The sequence below is a fragment of the Danio rerio genome, chromosome 9 (genome assembly GCF_049306965.1).
Source record: "Danio rerio strain Tuebingen ecotype United States chromosome 9, GRCz12tu, whole genome shotgun sequence".
Taxonomy (NCBI): domain Eukaryota; kingdom Metazoa; phylum Chordata; class Actinopteri; order Cypriniformes; family Danionidae; genus Danio; species Danio rerio.
The window spans coordinates 38385394-38404972 of NC_133184.1; the positions used below are offsets into that span (position 1 = coordinate 38385394).

Sequence of the window (19579 nt, forward strand, 5' to 3'; positions counted from 1 at the left end):
ATGTATTCCATAATGGTGCCCTACAGTTGCGTAACTTAGCATGTTCAGATTTTTGTGAGATGGTTAGCATCTTTCTCTGCCTTTGAGGTGCAACTGAGTTGTGTTTTAGGGTGCAAAATGTCTCATCGACATTGTGGGTTTTGTTGTGGAGAAAACTGCATGGAGGAGATTGATTGGTCACAATTTATTTTGATGGTCCATTTGTGGAATTTAAGTCACATTGCATCTACATGCCAACTAATTCTCATTAGATTATAAGTAGACTGTTGGGTTGGGGTTAGGGTTAGAGTAAGTTGACATGTACTTGCAAAGTTTCTTATGGTCATTTAAATGTCTGTTTAGGAGCAGTATCAACAGATATTAAGCAGACAGTCTACTAATACTCAAATGGACCATCAAAATAAAGTGTTAACTCATTTAATTATTGATTTAAAATAAGGAAAAGCTGTTGAGCTCTTATCGCTAGGCAGACACTTTCTTTGTTATGTGCAAGAGCTTCTTTGGCTTCATTTTGATAAAGATGAGGTTAGGCTCACACTGTGCCGGAGCTGCTGACAGGACGTCCACCCTGTGGACTTGTGTATATTGGGACATTATCTTGCAAACAGCTGGAGTCCTGCCCTGTTTGGTTTGGCAGGGAGGCATGGATACATTTAGAAAGACTGACAATTTATTTATTTTTTGTAGGGTATAAATTCGTTTTTGTATTGCGAGATCAGGAACTGATGAAAGCATGGGCCACTCTCAGAGCACCATGTGTTCGGGATGTTGATAATAGAGGTAGTAAGGCCACAAAGCTCTCAGCTGTGACCGGTGAAAAATATTTGTCCCTCACGCTTTGATTTGAAGAGTTTCTCTATTTGCGCAGGAAATAGTCAGGGAATGAAGTGTTTCAAAACCTTGGGTTTCATGGTTTCCAGGGCTCTGCTTGTATATATTGTTTTATATTGTTTTAATTTATTTTTAAAAATGCAAAATAGGTAAATATATAGATCTGTCTTTCTGTCTAGACTGCAACATCACAGTATATGATTATAAAAACTGATAAACCTTGAAATGATTTTCAATGTAAAATGCATTTATAGCAGATTTATGAAATATGCTAATACAAACAAAATCAACACTTAACATTATGCAATTCTGTTTAAAATATTAAGCAGCTTGATTATTAATTGTCATGCAATTGATATGTATACATAGATTCACCAATTCAATCATTACAGCCATGTACAAATAACAAAAACAAAACAAAATCAATAAATCAATCCGAGTTGCTACAACATTTTATAGTCATAATTTAAAATCCTGAAGAAATGATATAACCTTTCGCAGATGAAAATGTTTTTGCTTGTTTGTTTTTGTTTTGTAAATACATTTTAAAGTAATTTAAACTATAGGCTAACTTGTAATGCAGTGTTAGCAAACATCCTTTTTAATGTACTGTGCTAATATGATAAAATAGTCAGTTAAAAGTTGCTAATATAGATACTCTACATGAGTATAACTGTGGTTGCAGACTAGATAGAAGCTGCAGCTACTCTTATGAGACATCTAAATATTCATGTCTATGGCCATTCGAACAACTGTAGTTCACTTTTTTCTTTTTCTTTTTTCTTTTTTGTTAAATCTGTAGAAGAAAAATATGAGTCCTTTGCACAGATTTGAACAAATTTGAGTGTCCAAAGGATAAATTCACATTTATAAACATGTGTTTCATAACCACATCAGGTTATGACCGTATACATCCACTTATGCCAGAGTTAAAAGATTTTAAGCTTTTTGTTTTACCAACCGATGAAGGGGATTTGAAGTCAGAGTGCTTGAAAGACAAATAACTGAAACCTTTAGCTGTGTTTTTTTAGATCATTTAATTCATAGACTTACAGTTTTTCTCATTCATTTTGGTGCATTTGTCAAAACACTATTTACTTTTGCACAATAGTTAATGCGTTTCTCAAAACAATTAGTACAAACTGCAAAACCTAGTTGATAACCTGCAAAAGTGTTTCACTTGCTCAAAAAGTGGATAGCTCATTCCTCTAAAGCAAGTATTCATGTTAATAAAAGTGTCAGTGTCATCAAAATGAAAAGTCCAGACAACTTTGTTTATAAAAAAGATAGTCAGATGTTTTTGTCATGTTTTCATTATGACAATTTACTCTGTATATTTTTTTAAAGTTCACTGCATTTAGTAAGGTATCTGAGTACAAGACACTGAATATGTATGTTTCACAATTTTACTGCATATGCTCTTTACAATTCTAATTTATTCACAGCATTGTGCAAAAGAATAAATACACCCTTGTTTACAACAAACGTATTGGGTAGAGCTGTGAACTAACATAAATATGTCTCTAAATCATTCAAGAAATTGTTCAATTACTGTAAATTCTTAGAAGACATTTTCAGAAAAAAAAATTAAATTTGTATAAAATTAACTTGACAGATTTTGACAACTAGTTTAACATTTTTGTATGTAATGACTCAAGTAATGAAATGAGGACTATGTGTATGACTATTATATGGAATGACTATTCAGCATTCACAAGTTCAATTAATTTTGACTGACATGACATACGCAAATGATAATGTTATAAAACAGCTGAGAGTTGTATAAAAGCAATTGATGCATGTCCGAAAGCATTTGCAGTTTGTTGGAAGGAATGACAAAACTGCTACTATGATGTGCACAAATTACTAATTGTTTTAAAAAAAACTGTTGTGCAACTCTAAACTGGTTGTAAGCAATGCACCAAAGCGACTGAGAATAAACTAACATCTAGATGAGAGGCATGTTTTAAGTATGTACATTTGTTTCTATGAATGACATATTTGAACATTAATGGTCATACATGAAATATAAGACATTTCTTTACTTATTTTGAAATGTCTATATGTGAAGATCCACAAGCAAACAAAAACAATACAAAAAAACGATGATTTTCATTATTGATTTCCCACACTATTTACTTCCTGGTCATTTTGCCCTATATTTCATCAGTCTTTTCCTTCCCGTCAGATGTTATAAGCAGCAAACACAGCTCTTGACAGAAGGCATGTATAATGAATGCTCTGTGAATCATTGTGGTTAGCAAGCATTAAATTATCGCCAGTTTTATTCACTTTCCAAACTTGTAAATGGTTGTTTTGGAAATCATCAAATGCTCGGTGCAGTTTATATGGCATTTGTGGCGATGACTAGCATAATCGAGAGAATGGAATCAATTTCTATGCAAATGATCCCTCTCTCTCTCTCTCTCTCTCTCTCTCTCTCTCTCTCTCTCTTTTATATTTTTTGTGAGGTCCTGATAATGTGTTTCATTCACTGGATCTGAGTCACAGGAAATGTATGGGATGATGAAACAGTATCTACCAGGAAGTCATGATAGTTGACCTAAATGAATTTAATGTAAATGAATTCCAAAGAGCTGCATATATTTTAGAAGAAGGCGAAGTTTTTTTCCATAATGCTCAGACAATCTAACAAGTACAATGTAGTAATAATAATAATAATAATAATAATAATAATAATAATAATAAAACATTTTGCTAGAATACAAACAAGATAGATAGATAGATAGATAGATAGATAGATAGATAGATAGATAGATAGATAGATAGATAGATAGATAGATAGATAGATAGATGGATGGATGGATGGATGGATGGATGGATGGATGGATGGATGGATGGATGGATGGATGGATGGATGGATGGATGGATGGATGGATGGATGGATGGATGGATGGAAGGACGGACGGACGGACGGACAGACAGATAGATTGAACTGAATTTAAATGAGACTTATTAATTAGGAAGTGTAATATTAATAAAATTGCAAACAACAAAAACTTTTTCAAAGCAAAGTGGTGGAAAAAAATTTTTTGTTTTTTTTTCAGCCAAGTGCATGCTAAATGATCAGTTTCTGGTTCAAATTCAATTTTATTTTATTTTATTTTATTTTATTTTATTTTATTTTATTTTATTTTATTTAAGGATTTTTCCCAATGATAGGTTGCAGCTGGCAGGGCATCCAATGCGTAAAACGTGCTGGATAAGTTGGCTGTTCATTTCCCTGTGGCGATCCCAGATAAAAAAAAAAGGACTAAGCTGATATTTAGATAAATGAATGAATTTACAGATTTTAAGTGAGAAAGCTGTCTGTTACCTTATTACAAACATGCAAGACAGATTTCATAACTTACATGGTAAACTAACAAAAGATACAGTTCAACAGACCTCATGCTTTTTAGGGTGATGATCAATAAACTTAAAATCTGTCTTTCCCAAATTTCAGGATCTGACGGGCTGTGAATGCATGAGATAACATTAGTCTGTGGCCATGCATGACAGCCTGCTTCCTACTGAATTTAGCAGTTGGTCACATGATGCATTATTTTAATTGTCATCATTTCTTTAAAGTACCTTCACTTGATTGAATAGGTAATTGAAAAACAAATATTTTAATTCCTCGGTAAACAGTGTGGGAACTGTTTTCCTAACAAAATTGCTTATGATATTTATTCTACAAGCAAGCACATACGGTACAGGCCACACTAAAAAAATGTTGTTGCAAACAATTTATTTGTGTTGAATTTAAGCAAACAAATTAAATTTAGTAACGTTTACCTTGATGTGTTTTTTTAATCCAGCCCAAACAAATTGTTTACAACCACTTAACTTAAAATATTTTAGTAAATTCAAGGAATCATCTTTGAATATTTTTTTCAGTTCAGATACTTGCTGCTATACTCTACACCAGTGTTTCCCAGTGTTTCTGATGAGTTGATTTCGGTGTGTTTGATTAGGAAGAGGTTGAAAATGTGTACTATCAATGTGCCTTCAGGAACAGTGTTGAAAAACACTGCTCTACAGATCATCCACAATTCCTTGCAGTTGTTGACAGTTATTTCACATCTGACTGTCCTCACTTCACTGCCATGTGTTCCAGCTGCACGGCAGGGTTCAAGAACCAGCGCTGCGATGAGCTGGCAAATCCATGCGATTACTACTGTCAGAATGAAGGCATATGCACAATAACTGCCCTTAACAAACCTCGATGCAAGTAGGTCCCGCTGTTCTCCTGATTTAGACGCTTCATCTCCACCAGACTTGATCCATCCACTTTTATGATACCTACATCCTTTCCATGATCCTCAAGAACATCCCATACCACTCAAACCTCTCTTTTTTTATCTGTATTTGATTGTAATTTGTGTGTTTTTGACGGTTTTATTTGTACTTGGGGAGGAATTTATACAGTCAGACAATTAGAAAATGTGACTTGGCTCAGTTTGTAGTTTAGTGTAGGGTTTTAATGTGCATGATCCAGTCTTCACCCTCATTTCATCCGCCGAGAAACAAACATCAAACATCTGTTTAATCATAAACATGACCCCCGCTGGACTGCTTCCATTTACAAATGAGATGATTCATGACTTTGGTTCCGCTTTACTGCTCGCCATTTAATGAGCGTTTGCAGTTTGTTTGCACTGCACATTTGCCTGCTCTTAAAGTAACAGTGCACCCATAAAATAGTAATAATAATAATAATAATAATAATATGCATCACTTGTTTACTATTTACCTTTTCTAAGTGTGTAATGCTTTATGGGTCATAGTATAGTCATACTTATTTAGTGTTTGTATGTATGATATTTTTATATGATAATCAAAACATTAAAGTTATATTGTATATACAGTATGAGCATGCAGGATTAATAATTAAAATATAGGTCTGCAGTAGAATTCATAATCATCAAAGTTTCTTTTCTGTAAACCAGGTTTATATAATTACCTAGTTTTTACGCTTTTTATTATTTTGAAGTCCTTATTGTTCACCATGGCTGCATCTATTTGCTTAAAATCAGTCATAATGTCAAATATGTGTTTTTTACTTCACTAAATAAATGATCAATTTAATGCTTCAATTATCAGTGATAGTACATACATCAGTTTGTAAACAAATAAATAAATCAAATTAGTTCAAGTAATTAATTAAATGGGGCAGCACGGTGGTGCAGTGGGTAGTCTTGTTGCCTCATAGCAAGAAGGTCTCATGTTCGAGCCCGGCCTGGGTCAGTTGGCATTTCTGTGTGGAGTTTGCATGTTCTCCCCGTGTTTACGTGGGTTCCCTTTGGGTGCTCCGGTTTCCCCCACAAGTCCAAAGACATGCGCTATAGGTGAATTGGGTAAGCTAAATTGTCCGTAGTAAATGTATGCATATCCTTGTTCTCCTGGTTATAGGTTGAGCGATGGGCTAACAACCCACCTCATAACAATTAGATGTCACGAAACACCAATAGTGTGTGGCTAAATATATAAACTTGAGAGAAGGAGTAAATAAAAAAAATATATTAATTTGCAGAACCATTTGAATAGCGCATTTCTTTTGCCCTTATTTTAAAGTAATATTATGCAATATATATTACAGATAACAGATAAGTATTTTAGAACATTTATAACAATTATAAAACATTTACATGTAGATTGTTTGCAACATATTTAAAACATTTCTAAGCATATTAGATTACTTTTTAATAACAAAACAATTTTTGCAAGATACTTCACCATTAAGGCGATTCATGTTTTTATTTTTTTTGTTTCCTCTGTTTATTTCTGCGTTTGAATTGCAGTATGCCACCTTCATCTTTTATCCAACAACTTTTTTATATATATATATATATATATATATAGTTGAAGTCTGAATTATTAGACCCTGTTTCTTTTTTCCCCTAAATTGTTTAACTTAAACTTTTTCAACACATTTCTAAACATAATGATTTTAATAACTCATCTCTAATAACATATAAATAATAAATAATAATGATTTATTTATTTTTGCCATGAGGACAGCACATAATATTTTACCTGATATTACTCAAGACACTTCTATACAGCTTAAAGGGACATTTAAAGGCTTTAATAGGTGAATTAAGTATATATAAACAGTTGAGGTCAGAATTATTAACATCGACCGCTAAAATCACGATCCTACGATGCAATTAACAGAAACTGTTAATTAACACATATTTTTGATGTAATTTTCAGCTTGCTTAAATTGAAATTTAAAAACTTAACTAGTGAAGATATGTTAATTACTATAGGCAAATGCCTTGAAAAAACATCTTAAAGGAACCTAATGATATTGAGCTTAAAATACAATGTTTAAAAAATGTTTGCAATCCAGCCAAACAAAAGAAATAAGAATTTCTGTATTTTTAATATCTTATTTTGATTAATAAATTGTAGCCATGGTGAATAAGGATTTCAAAATACAAAACAATGAGATGATTACATTCTACTATTTGTGGGTGTACTGTTCCTTTAAGTACTTTTAGGCCTGTCTGTTTACATTTAATCTGCTTTGCCTTAATAAAAAGCAGTTTTTGATTTGTAAACAATGACCCATTTCTTCTGTTTTGTGCCTGTTGTTTTCAATCAGATGTTCAGCTAATTGGTCGGGGACGCAGTGCGAAAGACCGGCGCCAAAGAGCAGCCGCTCCGACAACACAGCCGGAGGTGAGCAGCGTCTCTCCTAATTCAATAAAGATTCACTCCTTGAATTATTCAAATGAAAAGAACAGTCAAACGACACATCTGAATATACATCTGGGCTTTGTGTTAAATATTGGTTTAATATCTTTTTCAGCTGCAGTAGTGTTTATTTAATTTCACTGTGATGGAGTATCTAATAATATCCTGCTCCACCTGCACAGACACCTGGGGATTTAATAGTGATTCTTGCTTCTGGCTTTTCTTTTCTCATCTGTTAAACAGGAAGTATAGCAATCATTGTGCCGTTAGTCCTGCTGGTCATTCTGATCACCACAGTGGTTACAGGTGTCTTCATTTGCAGAAGACGACAGAGGTACTGTTTTAAATCTGTTAAGTAGTAAATAAAAATGTAAATATTTGTTTGTGTACTATTTTAAAATCTGTATTAGTATATTTAATGCATCATGGTTTTGTGGTTATTTTATTAATGTTTTAGGAATATTTTTACTTTTTCATACATTCAAGTAAAAAAACGAAAAAAGTGGAATCACACGTATGTTTGTTTGTTTGTTTGTTTGTTTGTTTATTTATTTATTTATTTATGTATTTATTTATGCATATTTGTAACAGCTTTTATAGTTATTTAACATTTTTTGAAATATGCATTATATTTTTTTGATAAGTTGAACATTAATATTAATAGTAAAATATTGTGGCAGATTATGAAAGTACTAAGTTGACAAAATGCTTACAAAATGCAGATTTCTTTGTGTTATGAAGTATAATAAAAAAGTAGGCTTTTATTTATATATTTAGTTATGCATATGTGTAACAACTTTTATAGTGATTTATAATTTTGTGCATAGAATGTTTAAAAAAAAAATCTCTTTTTTCCCCACTAACTTTCATAGATGGTAGTCAACAACATTATATGCAGTATATTATTGTGACATTGAAGCATTAATAACAGTCTATATATGCAAGCAGATCATTTTAGATGTTATACTTTAAAAATAGGAGAAATATATTTAAATTGAACACTAAAATATGATGACAACAAAAGAACTATTCATTGGATTTACATCTTTACATTAGTTAAAACATTGCAAACGTTGTATTATTGTGGAAGGTAATGATATTAAGTAGACAAAATTTTAAGTATAATATAAAAGTAGGCTTTTTCTGTTTTATTTATTTATTTTGTGCATAGGATGTTTTAGAAAAATCTCTTTTCCCCCCTCTAATTTTTATACATGGTAGTCAACAACATGATATGCATTATATTATTGTGACATTAAAGCATTAATAACAATCTATATATGAAAGCAAATCATTTTAGATATAATAATTTGAAAAAATATATGAAATATATTCAAATTGAAAACTAGAACTAAATAACTATTCATTGGATTTACATCTTTATTTATTTATTTTTTGTTTTGGCCTGATGCATCTTGTGAAGCTTTAATCACACTAATTTGACTGTTTAATAAATTTGAATGCTTGTTTGAAAATGCAAAGCACATAAAAACAGTGTAGTCTCCAGTCATCTTCAGCTATTTCAAGTGCATCTCTGTCACAGGGGTAAACGTGTACAACGGCAGCCCATAACTAATGGAGGCATTAATGTGGAGATCGGCAATCCATCCTACAACATGTATGAGGTGGACCATGACAACCACGCAGATGCCGGAAGTCTACTCAAACCAAATTTCACACTCGACCCCCACAAGGTTGGTGCATTTTTACACCTAAATACAAGATTCCTCAATGATCACAGTCATAAAGAACAGTGTAGTACAGTGGTTCTCAAACTGTGGTACGCGTACCACTAGTGGTACGCGGGCTTCCTCCTAGTGGTACGCGGAGGAATCGCCAAATAATGAAATAAACAATTAACACTTTTAATCCTTTAATGCGTAATATTACATCAATGTGATCAGCATTGGCTGTTTTGTGAAGCGTACAATCACAGTGCTGTGCTTAGAGTGTTTATTTTAGTGCATTGTGTCATAAGCTGCTGAAAATCTGTTTCCGAAGTTTAAGAATTGATTCTGAAGCGTGATTTGACTGACATGAAAAGTAGCCAATCACAGTCGACCTTGTCTAGTTGCGTGAAACGTAAGGGCGGGACAAAGGCTTTCTGTGTTGCAGAGACAGAAAAAACAACTTAAAAACAAATGTTTTGTTGGAATAATGCTTCTCGGATGTTTTCACTATAGAGATGTCTAGCAGAGCAAATAAACCGCGAACATATTTCCTGCCTTTTTGATGATCTACATACACGTTTCGCTCTCCGACAGCCAGTCGACTCGCCTCTGACCTGTCACTCCTCTAAATACATTCTGAATGGCGGCGCGGGAATGGAGGTATTGCGCAATAACTCATTTCTGCAAATGCGGCGAGTGCTTTATTTTATCACGAGAGCGCAAATCGCTAAAACAGATATGCGAGCTCTTAAATAGGCTTTTTTTCCCAAATGAACTGCAAGTCCTCTCATGATCGCCTGTGTGCTCAGATTGAATATAATCGCGATTTCTCCACTATTAGACATTTATCTTTGCTCCTTTACTAAATTTTAGTCAAAAGTATTCATAGTTATCAAGTATTTAGAAATAGATTGATGCATGATCGATGACAATGCTAATGGTCTTCTTATTTGGCTTATTTGTGTTGTGAAGTGAAACTTACTTTTAGCAAAGGTGGAACATCTTTTATTTCTTTACGACAAAGTAATTTTGCTGTAAATGTTTCTGGATGAGGTATTTGTGTGATTTATACATTTAGCTGTATTATCTGTCTTAAAGTATTACAGGTTAAAACAATCCATTGTTACTTATTGTTTATTTATCAAAATTAACAATAAGGCTCTTAAAGCACTGCTTTGATAAATGTATTGTTGTCATATTTCAAATACCTCAAGTAAAATGAAGTCATTTGTTTTATTTTTTTACGGACAGTGTACTTGTGTTTTTTTTTAAAGTTTCTCTTTTAGATTAAGATCAAGTGTAAAATAAAATCTACATGTGATGTACAGCTTTTTAAGAAACAAATTTGTCATATTGTAAAGAAAAATATTGTAAAATATGTAAATAAAAGGCTAAATTTAAATCTTTTTACCATATACTTTAATTAAACCTTTCAAAGCTTGAAAATATCATTTTAAAAAAATGGGCAAAAAGTGTCTCTATGGCCTTAAAGTTTATGTGGTAGTTTTAACAGTGCTATTGAACAAGATTAATTGTCATGAAAGGAAAAATCGGTCACACTTCCTTTGTTAGTGCAAATTCCTTTACATGTAGCTTTGGGATTTATGCAATTAAACCATTCAATCAGGTTTACACTTAAAAAAAGTGATTTCATAATGAAAATCAGATTTTTTTTTCAAAAGTAACCAACTAGTACTTTTTAAAAGAGTACTTTGTACTTTTACATAATATTAGTATTATTTACTAAAATTTGTGTTATTTTAGCAGTGCAATAGTATTTTTACTTGAGTACAAAAAACATTTCACAAGCATTTAGTGCAGGTTTATTATATTATTAATATATAGTTAATAAATATTATTATTAATGGTTTTTATTTGTATCTATTCCCATGCAATGTTTTATGGGTTGCTGAGAATACATTTCAGGTCTTCAATACATAGCATGTCAGTCTTGAATAAAAAAAAAATAGGTTCTGGAATTGATTTTCATTATGCTGTGCCTGTATGAACCCTGTCATATTTACATTTAACATATATTTTAAGATTTGTCTGAAAGTGTAGGAAAATTACATATAGCCTATATTTATGAGGTCTATAACATTTCCAGCTTTTGATGAATAGGCTACTATGAATACTTTAGATTTAAGTGCAGCAGTTTTCTTTTTACTTTTTAAGAACAGCGCCATTTTTTAATGAACTTTTAAAAGCACATTTTAACTAAAACATTTTTTTTTACCTCCAAGCACAGTTAATGTTCAGACTATTTAACATGTTTAAAGTGACTGACAATAATACGTATCCTTAATAATACGAATTAATCTGCATCATTTTTAAACTGTGCACACCTGTAGCTGCTTAATTAGGCCTACAACGCTATTTTTTAATACTGGTTAAAAAAAATAGCGTCGTAAGGTGGTACTTGGAGAGACAATTTTTTTCTAAGGTGGTACTTGGTGAAAAAAGTTTGAGAACCACTGGTGTAGTAGATGCAGAAAGAACAGGTTTGTGTTTTCTCCTGTCAAATAAGTGTAAATATTAACTATAGTTTTACAGCATTTATGTCCGCCTGCATCTTCTAATCAATATTTCCTAATCCTGCAATTTCTTTTAACTTTATCCATTTTACTGACCCTATAAAAGCTGCAAATGCTATATTTTTAACTCTGACATCTGTTTCTAAAGAATGATGGCTTTTAAAATCAATGCTATAACAGCTGTAACAATATCCACTAAATGTTTCTGCTTCATACTGACTGTTCGTTTCATGCTCTGAACATGTTTCTGTCTAAACCTGTCCGAATCTCAGCATTATATTGATGTTGTTGAGTGACGATGCCGTTCTAAATGTCAAATGCATGCTGGGGCGACTCTGTGTGTTTCAGGGCTGGTGTGTAAAATCCAGTGACCCTTGCACGCTGAATATTCACACTGTCCCTAAGGAAGTAATACCTGGACAGGTGAACACATCGGGTTCCTTTGTCTCTATTTGTGTAACCAATCACGGTCATACTAAATGACGTCTTTTGCACATGTTGTGGTGTGACGTTCGGCATGAATGTGTGTCCTTGTGATTGTTCGTGCATGGCTTATTGGCTCATCTTTTTTTGTGGTTCTTGTTTTCAGTGGTTCATTTATGCAGGAGGTGAGGTTGTTGATGGGGTTGTGAGTGACAGTTGTAAAATAATTATGATCATTTGCTGACATCAGCATGTAGTTTTGGCTGCTTTCAACGCATTGTTTATAGCCTGGGACACACCAAGCCAATTTCAAAGAACTAAGAGCAACAAAAGTAGATTAGAGTAGTTTTGGCCCCTCACATTGACTGTGTCTGGTCATATGGACCAAAAAGCTGATCATGATCACACTAAATTGATGACAGCTAACTGAAAACGTCCATTCTGTGCCTGCGTGAGAGCATAGATATATACACTAGATATCGCATAGGGACCCTGAGCATGCGTCAATAGCGTCGCCACATTGGTACAGTGCTCCCAGGACAAGAGTCATTCAACTGCACTAGTCAAGACAGTGTTATTACGTGAAGATGCGGGACTTTAGCGCTGTCTACGAGTGTAGTAACAAGCAAACAAAGAAAACAAAGCACAAAGGCAGAACATTTCATAGGTAAGATTTCGTTTTTTTTCTGTTTTTGTATGTTATGAACTTTTGTGCTAATCAAGTAACGTTATTGATGATAATACAGTCTCTTACTGCATTCACCATACGGCAAAGCAGCACCAACTCGCATTAAACACTCGGCTTATGATAGTTTTGTTGAATAAAATCAGCAAACAATGCAAAAGAAAAATGACAACGAGATGCTGCGCTGCCAGAAACTTGTATTATTGTCGGCTAACTAAAGTGAACGAGTTGTTCGGGGTATTCATTCACAAACGAATCGCTCCCTCCGTCAGTATGAGAAGTGAAAGCAGGAGAGGAGGTGTGTTTCAGGACATGATTGGATCAAATTTAACAGGGAGGGTGGATAGTACATTTCTGTCCACACAAACACAAGCTTTTTGTCAGGAATGCCCTGATTGATGGTCACTGATCCATCAATGTAGAAAAGTGATGTAAAATTATCATTTTCGTAATTAGAAAAAAAAAATTACATACTAACATCCAGGAAAACTCCCAATCATAGATATATGTGTATATGTGTATATCTCTGGCTTTGGATGGCCACAGTCCTCCACTGTACCTTGGTCCCGCATTCATTTCAAAGGAGCGCTACACTGTAGCAAGATGGCGGCACTATTGACGCATTCCGTCCAATAGACAACAGTAGGCCAGGCGACATCTAGTGTATATATCTATGGCGTGAGAGGATGTACCTTTCCATACCTGCAGGTGGCAGTAGTCTGCATTGTCATTCCACACATGGAAGTCGGAACTTGTGCTGCACATATACAAACAGCAATTTTGACCCTGGGCCATTTTCATGAGTCATAAGTGTCAATTTATGGAAATTGAGATTTACACTCAATCTGTGAGCTGAATAAATAAGCTTTAATAAATATATTTTTACAAACATAGTTTGTTAGTTTTCCTAAATCCACCGTTCCTATGATCATTCGCAAACTGCGCCACAAACTTGTATGCTTGTAACTACACCTCTAGAGCTGTAGTTAGAAGCATAGTTCCTGGCTGTGTTCTATTCCCAGTTATTCTCCCTATTCCCTATTTATTTTGAAAGTTTTAACATTTAAACTTGGATTGATAAAAAAAAAAAAAAGAATCTAAATCATCACTTTTAATTGGCTTTCAAACTATTTTTACTGTTCAGTTTCAGCGATCTTATATTGACAATTGCACTCCCTTCGCAATGCACTTTAAAAACATTTATGCCACTTTGAACACAGGCATGGCTCATGATCAAAGCTATAGGTGACCTATTATTTAAAAGCGGAATTTATGTTACGTCTTCAAAGCTTGTGAAAACAAAAATATATAGCATACATTAATGCTTTTAATTTATAGTAGGTCATTTATTAAGAAATATATAATAATAATAATAATAACAACAACAATATTAATAAATTAATAATAATAATAATAATAATAATTGTATCATTGAGTAGGATTTTTTTTGTGTAAAACAATATAATTTGCACAAAAAATTATGTGGATTGTCTCTAAAGAAGTTGTTACTCCATCCCATTTAGAGCATCATTATGAACGTTTTGTGTTATAACTATCGTGGTTCAAACGATGGATCTGTGACAAAGCTACCCTTCCCAAACGATGCATCGTACTATGATAGTTCAGCCACAAGTGATGTTATTGTTTGGGAAACACACCCCAAAGCAATTCTACATGCTGAATGGGGCAAACTCCCTCCAGCGAGAGCCCAACAAGAGGCAACGAGAAACACACCAAACAAACCATCCCAACAGATGCTCACTGATGGCTGAACATCGGCTTAGTGTGTCCTGGCCTTTAAAAAATGTTTTAATTTTTTGTTTAAAACCAGTTTGGAGCAGATATAAACTGGTAAAGTCACACAATGGTTGTCAAAGTGAGTTTGTTATACTTTAACTAGGATTGAGTACCGAAACCATATCGGCACCAGTATCCATGTGACCGGAGTGTGCTGGATGGAATCAGTACATGTATTTCATTGCATCATTTTAGTGTTAGTCTTTATTTTTAAATTGGCGCTGGTGCCTAAATGTCGATTTAGGCACCAGCGCCATTTTATTAGTATCAGTTTGGTACCGGCATCGAACATATCCTATTAGAATTGTTCACCAATAAGGGCCACTGACCTCTGGGATTCAATTTGGCAGTTTTGGATTGTATGTAGAGATTTATAGACATTTGAATAATAATTTTGTACATTAAAAAAAAGATTCCGGTGCCAAATGGAAATGTCCAGTCTGGATAAACTTGATAATGGAGTCGGTCAGCAATGTATGACATGAGTACTTATGTATACAGGTGACCTGCTGCATTCATCCTGCTCCAGTCGATGATTCTGACACTGCAGATATGCAGTTAAGGACATTAATGCAGAGTTTGTAAATGTACAGTGTGAAATGTCAGCTTATAAACACTCAGGGTTTACTGTGAAATGTGAAGTGAGATAAAACAGGATGTATTAACTGGTCTGGTTTTACAGTGTAAAAAGCACTGTATTATGTTGTTTAATGGTATTTGATGATTTGTCAATCATCATAATAGATTATGCTTACAAAAACATTGCTGTTGACTGTTAAATGATGTTTTTATATTTAGATTTGGCCTGAGTTTTTATTGCATTATAGTGTTTCTGAGTGCTTCAAAGTAGTGAATCATTTTGCAAAGTAGTTGGTTCAGTTGATTCAAAGTATTGAAAAGGTTTGTTCTCACAACATTATCGGCATGATTCAATTGTGCTTTTGTAAACCCATTCCAAATGATGCTACTGAAAGCACACCAAACCACACTCATTTTGCAGTGTAAGCAACTCCTTGAATCAACTTACTCCAAATCCTGCACCAACTTTTATTTCTTTTTTGTTTTATGTTCAACATGGTTTATTTAATGAATTGAGTAATGCTCCTTTATTTATTTAAACATAAATTTCCTTCAAAGGGGCTATATGCAAATTTCAGAAAACTTTTAATAGATACGCAAGAAACTCAATGTGATTGAATGTCTTAGTATATTTACAGCTGAGTATTTATTTTTATTCTTTGAATAAAAGTAAAGAAAATTTAGAAATATCATATATAATTTTATATACTGATTAAAATATTGGCAGCAGTGGCAGCAGTTTTCTTAACTGTAGTTAAGAAAACATCCAATAGTAGTGATGTGGATATATATTTGCACAAGTTTTGCAATTCACAGACAGATGAGGTCATTTAACCCTTTCACACGTACATCGCACCGGTGTGATCAGCCTTGGCTGGTTCCTGCAGCATACAATCACACCGGTGTGATTAAAACATTCAGCGTGCACGTCATCAACTGCTAAAATTCGATTTCTGACGGCAGACGCTGAGGCGCAGCAAGAGGTACACAGTGCTTGTCATAAATCATAATTTATCTGTCCTTTTAGATAAACAACATTTATTTTAGGTTTTACACATTTAAATACACATACAGTTAAAGTCAGAATTATTAGCCCCCCTGAATTATCAGCTCCCCTGTTTATTTTCTCCCCAATTTCTGTTTAACTGTGAGAAGATTTTTTTTCACATTTCTAATCATAATAGTTTTAATAACACATTTCTAATAACGAATTTATTTTTATCTTTGCCATGATGACAGTAAATAATATTTTACTAGATATTTTTCAGACACGTGTATACAGCTTAAAGTGACATTTTAAGGCTTAAGGGGGTCATAATTCTGACTTTAACTGTAACTACAAACAAAACATACCATTTAAGGTTTTTTAAAATACATGTGAATGTCTATAGAGGCGGCAATAATAATTATTTCTCAATACAACTGGACGATTTGCTTTGTTCACATAAGATACACACTGTTTCTGTTGCTAGAATATTTTCTCTACTCCTCTCCCAGATAAACAGTTGCTTTCCTTCATGCATTTCGGCAGAGAAGTATAAATAAACATGACGTAAATCCAGCAACTCGGATCTCTTCAGTGATTGTTGCTAGAAGGGATACAGCTGCGATTAGAAATTAACAAGAAATTTTAATATCCTTTATTAAAGTATGCAATAATTGTATTTTATTGGCATCTACCCCTACCTCAACCCTAAACCCAACCCTCACAGTAATGTAAAAACATTATTTGTTGTACAGTGTCACAAAAATTATGCTATATTGATGTGAGCATCCCCAGCTGTGTCCCATCTAGACTTCACCGCGCTGCAGCAGAGGGTAAAGTCTAGATAGGATACAGCTGAGGATACTCATGTCAATATATGTTGACATGAGTATCATCAGCTGTATCCCATCTAGCTAATATAATACAATTAATTCATAATTTATTAAATAATATGAACACGTCTCACTAACTTTGAATCGCAGCTGTATCCATTCTAGCAACAACAGTGTGCCCATTACCCTTCAAATAATACAGTCATTAATAAGCTGTTTAAAGACAAAATATATGTTCTATCACATATTTGAGAATCAGATTATCAGAAATTTCACAATATAGTTAAAACAATTGTCAATATTTACAGAAACGGACAAAAATAAACACAATATGATATATACATAGATTGTTGGGGCTTGTGGCTCATGTGATAAACTTGACGTGTCACCATTCAGAACGCAATGGATTCTAAGTAACCATCACAAAAAAAAAACCTAATGCAGAAGGGTCAGTTGAAATATTTAAAACTCATGTGTGAAAGGGTTAAAGGAAACTGTTATTGTAGTTTGATTTAAAAATATATTTGAGACTATAAACTGTATAGGGCTGGCTATGCAAAACAATAATTTGATGTTCACATATCATCATCACATGCAAATTCTTACATATAGCCCCTTGATATGAATTCTGACATGTTCAAAAGTCATCTAAACATGTTTTCACAATTATCTCTCCAAACAGCCAATGAACTACTCCAATCCGATGTACGCGAAGATGTACCTTGATGGTCAGAACTGTCGCAAACCAGTCATCAACATTGACGAAAGGAGAGAGCTACTCCCAAAGAAACTTGAGGGGACGATTCGAGAAACCGCCGCATAGCCTGACTATACTTTGTACTCTTTTTTTACCTAAATGTACAAAATGTATAAAACAAAAGGAAAACGAACAAAAAAATTTCTATTTCCTATCAGGTTCAGATATCTTGTTTATATTTGGTTTCTCGGCACCATCAGCATTGCGCCTTTAAATCTGTTGCGATATCTGGAGTCATAATCGTCCATCTATTTTTTAAAAGCGTTTTGTTGTACTGCACATGTGATACGAAACTGCTCATTTTGCACATTGTGGACAGTTAAAATCACAACAGCAAGGTCTTTTTTTTTTTTTTCTTCTTATGTTTACTTCTTCCTAAATTTTAAGTATGCTGCCTTTGGGGCATCATGACAGCTTAGCCTTTCTTTTTATTTTAGTTTCTAGTGTTTACTTCTCATTACACTGTGAGCGTTTTTCGTTCCCGTATAGTATTAACCTCATTTATCATATTTAATTATGCTAGAAATGCCATATTTGTGTCATTAAACGGTTTTGGTTATACTCATGTAACATTTTATTCTTTCGTTTTCCCCCCCTACTGCTTTTTCTTCCACAACATAGGGCTACATAAGTCAACCACTTGACTTCAGTCAATTCTTATTGAAGTGAGTTTATATCCAGTGTTGTTTACTTTTGCTTCATGAAGTGATTTTTCATTTCCACCACCCAGAAAAATGCTGCAATTATGAACCATGTTTTATGAAACCCAACCAAGTGGCATGCTGGGATAGCTCAGCGCTGAATGGAAATATTGAGCAAGTGCAGTCTGGTATACATTTACGCTCATTAAACTACAGTTCGGTGGTTTGAAAGAAGGCTGTGTGTGTCATGCTACTTTTCTGCTACTTTGCCTGCTTAAAGCTATCGAGCTTAGCAATACAGTCAGCTACACACCGGCTTCATCAAGCAAATTCAAGCTGATAAAATTGACTTCATCACTGTTAGAAAATCGACCTGTTCATCATGTATAGGTTGCAGACCGTTCTTGACATGTCACGGATACCAGAGAGAACTGGGAATTTTAGAGATTATGAATTCAATCGTGCTACAGGTTTCTTTCAGAAGGGACGATAAGATACAACAGATTTTATAATTTTGTATTTGATTTATATGTCGTTTGGCTGCTTGTATTTTGGAAAAGAAATGTATTAAATGTAAGTACTTTTTTATATAAAAGAAAAAGCAAATCAATATAAAATAAAGACATTTTATTTCCATTTCAAAAAGTGGTCCTGTTTCACTCTCATGCTTCGCTTCTTCATTAAAAAAATGGCTTTGGCTTTGACTGACATTTTCGGCTTTTTACTTGGACAGAAATGTCAAAGGATGGATGGCCGGAGATGTGAATCAGTAACTTGAAATTGGGAGGTTGGGGTCTCATATATTGGCAGTCGAGGAATCAGCGAGAATAAAATTCACTCTTGGTTTCGGTGTTAACAGAATCCCTCTATATATATATATATATATATATATATATATATATATATATATATATATATATATATATATATATATATATATATATATATATTTAAAAAAACTTGAATACAGTGAATACACCATTGCTGTTTCTGGGTGGCTGTAGCAAAACCTTTTCATGCCTAATTTATTCCGACAAGCATTTGGCAATGGTGCTGTACATAATTCCCAAATCTTTTTTTTTTTTTTTTTTTTTTGTATGGGATTGTGTTTTAAGACAATAAGTCTTAAACTAGGGTGA

General features: G+C 33.5%; 1 protein-coding gene across 5 annotated transcripts in view; it reads left to right on the plus strand.

Annotated features, from left to right (window-relative positions):
- lrp1bb (low density lipoprotein receptor-related protein 1Bb) overlaps positions 1–19085 on the plus strand; it is a 667407-nt gene extending 648322 nt beyond the window's left edge. For all 5 annotated transcript variants that reach the window (XM_073912904.1, XM_073912906.1, XM_073912905.1 and 2 more), the window contains 6 exons: positions 4952–5065; positions 7445–7521; positions 7780–7870; positions 9080–9230; positions 12089–12163; positions 17725–19085. In XM_073912904.1, the coding sequence (XP_073769005.1) occupies positions 4952–5065; positions 7445–7521; positions 7780–7870; positions 9080–9230; positions 12089–12163; positions 17725–17865 (649 nt within the window). In that variant the 3' untranslated portion in view covers positions 17866–19085. The remainder of the gene's footprint in view (positions 1–4951; positions 5066–7444; positions 7522–7779; positions 7871–9079; positions 9231–12088; positions 12164–17724) is intronic.
- The last annotated feature ends 494 nt before the right edge of the window (positions 19086–19579 follow it).